Below are 3678 nucleotides of genomic sequence, written 5' to 3' on the forward strand. Positions count from 1 at the left end.
GCATTACTATCTTCGTCCATTATCATCGTTTGGAAATGATAGAATAAAATAAGCAATTTTTCAAATTTCTGTTTAATACTTAACACACTTCTATGTTATCGGAACCCTAAAGGTATAAATATTTGTTCATGTTTGTTTATTTTCTAAAAAATTTATAATTACAAAAGTTTATTTTATTTTTATTGGAGTTTTGATAACAGCATTCAAAAACTGTAATAAAACATTTTTCTCTGAATTGTAATAATAATTTAATAAACAAAACGAATTAAAAATACCACCTATGAAAAACTTGTTTAACAGGCTAATTTTCAATAATAAATATTAAACAGATTTTATTTTTTGAAAGTTTCTATGTTTATTTATAATTTATAAACTCAAGAACTTAATCGATTTACCAAAAATTATTTCTGAAAAAAAAAATATTCCTGCGAAAATTTCAATAGTGTAGCACATGATATAATAAATTTGCCTATTAAAGTTATTATTTGGCGTGCGCCAGAAAAATTATGGATGTCTTTCAGTTTCGCTGGATAATTTTAATTTTAAAAGCAAAAAGTTCTGCGTTATAGTCTTCACCTACCTTTCCCTTACTTACCCCCCATCCATAAAACTTGAAATAATTGTTACATTTGATGAATTGTAACTTAATATCAAATATATCAACAAACGACATTATGCCTTTCAAAAAGAGTCGTTATAGCCTCATGTTCATCGGCAGGTGTAAATGTAGTAACCAGTAGTCGTGAAACGCACCTTAAACCTATAAAAAACCGACTGCCAATCCCTCTGCATGGTTTAATCTGTAGGTACCTTCTAAAATAGGCCTTGAAGGGGGTTGAACATACGTACAAAATGAAAGACTTGATAATAAAATGAAAGATTTACATCGAAAAATTATTCTTTCCATCGAGTCGTACCAATTGTAGGTACGTTCAAAGATAACGTCTTCAACTCAACCTTTTGAAACTTTCAGCGACTTATTTGTTAAATGGGCCTATTCTGTATGTAATACTTATTAATTATTCACTGATAAAACCGCACAAACATCAGATATTCAAAATCATAAGCAAAACGGAACAAATTTTTTGACCGTGTAACGCTACTTATCTCAAAGTGGATTGATTTTCATCAATTGGCCACTTATTTTATTGCATGTACTTGAATACTTACTTTTCAACAAGATTTCTGTTTGTCTTATTACATAATTATAGGCTATGCATTTTTAGCGGGTTAACTTTTTATTAAAAAAAACTGATGATTCGTTCATTTTCGGCTTAATTATGACCCAATCTAGAATAATTATTAGGCGTAATAAGATGGCAGGTACTAGCATCGTAATAAAATTACCAAAAAAAAAGTTTTACTGTTTCTAACTTGACAACAAATTTGTAGTAGTGGTCGAATTTTGAGGAAACGACAATAATTTGATTCGTAGATGTTTCTCTGTTTTTGTAGATGTTCCCTGAAAGGCTTTGAATTTTTTGCTCACAATGCAAAGTTGTTTGCAGAAAATTCAGAAATTTTGTCTTCAAAATCATGAATGATGGCATCAAAAATAACATGTAACGGGATAAAAAAATAATTTTCCTCAAAATTTATAACAAAACAAAAATTTATTCAAAAGTTTATTTCAATAAATAAATAAATATCTTTGATACTTTCTATATCAAATTTGTTCAGTTGTCATAGCCACGGTATGCTAAATTTTGAGCCACATCTTCCATTGACCTTGCATATCCAGGATGATCCCAACCTGGGGCTGCTGGTTCAATATGATCCACATGATGATCAACATGGTGTGGGTAATGAATAACTTCATAATTTACAATTTTTGGCTTTGTAAATTTGAAAATAACTAAAGCACCAGACAGAACAAGGGATAATAAACCAAGTGTCATGGCTTTCCATGTTTTTAATGCGATCAATGCTAAACCTAATGGTACTAAGACTCCAGTTTTGAATTTTAATCCTAACAAGAATGGAATGATTACTTTACGCATTAAACCATGCTTCTTGCGTGAACGTCCTAAAAAAGAAAAAATAATGGTCACAAAATTTATCAGTATTGACTCTAATTAAATCTCAGCAAACTTAAAAGTGGGAATAGTTATTTCGTATCATTGTATTCGAGTCGCAAAGAAAAGGTGGTTGCATGATTTTTGAGTACAATACCTTCTTCTTCTGAGGACAATGGAACACTGAAATCTTCTGGTGTCAATGATCGTGGAACAAATGCACCTAATTCACCTTCTGGGCGAAGAGCTGTTGGAATTTTAATTTGTAATTCGTGAGTAGCGAGAAAATCTTCAACTTTATCCAAAATTTCAAATGCATCTACTTTGTTGCTGCGTTGTTCCTAGAAAATAGTAAAACGATCGTTGCAAAATAGGGAAAATTGATTAAAACATTGAAAAATTTTTTTAAATGTAGTATTGCGAAGCTACATTATTTGGAAAAATAAAAAGGCTAGACTATTTCTAAAAGTTATTTTTAATATTCATAGCCTTGTTTAAAGAGCCAGATGGTTTTCAAGGTAGCTGATATTGAAGTGTAGGTAATTCAAAAAATTTATATACTTTGATCATGTTAAAAATGTTGAAACTTTTGGCAATATAATTCTTTTTCAGTGTTTGCAGGAATTTAGTGAGGAATATACCGCATTTATACTTTAGAGTTTTTGCTATGCATTTATTATCTGTTCAAAATTTTGGCTCAGATTCCACCAACTTTAATCTAATTTCAATAAAATTAACTGATGATTAAAGATCTACGGGAAATAATAATCTTCTTATTAACGACATTTTTCTAATAGTTTTCGACTTGTTATCACTAATTTCTCTGGATAATTTTTCACACACCTGTTCACTTGTTGAAATTTCTCCGGTTTTTCTAATTGCTAAATCATCAGTAATCCGAATCACTTTATTTTCATAAACATTACTTATCCAAGCTAATGCTTTAGGTTTGACACAATTAAATTGAAAATGTTGTAAGCATCCATTATAAACATCTGATACTAATTCCGATGCGGAAATATCATATTTTTGATCAGCGATCGTACATCCAATCAATAAACAAAAAACTAACAAATTTTTATTAGACACCATTGTTAGGCCACTAAATATTAATTAAGAACTATTTGATTGATAAATCACAACGCAACAACTGATATGAATATTGTGGTAAATTTTAGTTTTTATATGTCCTACTACGCCGGAAATAATCACGATATACAGACAGAATTGGAATTATGGTAAATTAGTTCAAATTTTTGATTAGTATTCATAATGTGTATGTTTATTTTTTCATTTGTAGTATACTATAGTAGTCGTTTAGTATGATATTGACTTTGAATTTTTCACTCATGTTTATAGTTTTTTAAATTTGTACTTGAATCAAATATAATTGTATGTTTTGTCATAACTTATACAATATACACATATAAATTAAACACAAAGATCGACAGCTTTGTAGATAGAAGCCGTTTACAAAATTTTTGTTTAAATGAAATAGAGTCAGTATTCGTACCTTGCATGAGTTTTATTGGTGGCGTATTCCGTGGTAATTAATGTCCATTAATTGTATCTCCTTCACCCTAGTTTATGAAATGGCAAAACAAAAAATATGATTTTTTAATTTCTATTTTGTCGCTTCTTAGACAACACCTAGTCATTCGGT

At 29.4% G+C, this 3678-nt stretch overlaps 1 protein-coding gene across 1 annotated transcript; it reads right to left on the reverse strand.

Annotated features, from left to right (window-relative positions):
- Positions 1-1676: 1676 nt before the first annotated feature.
- On the reverse strand, positions 1677-3107 carry LOC123291135. The gene is made up of 3 exons (XM_044871603.1): positions 2859-3107; positions 2173-2356; positions 1677-2026 (listed from the first exon to the last, which is right to left on the reverse strand). Exons 1-3 carry the CDS (start codon positions 3105-3107, stop codon positions 1677-1679), a joined length of 783 nt encoding a protein of 260 aa, XP_044727538.1.
- Positions 3108-3678: the final 571 nt, after the last annotated feature.

The sequence above is a fragment of the Chrysoperla carnea genome, chromosome 1, assembly GCF_905475395.1.
Source record: "Chrysoperla carnea chromosome 1, inChrCarn1.1, whole genome shotgun sequence".
NCBI lineage: Eukaryota > Metazoa > Arthropoda > Insecta > Neuroptera > Chrysopidae > Chrysoperla > Chrysoperla carnea.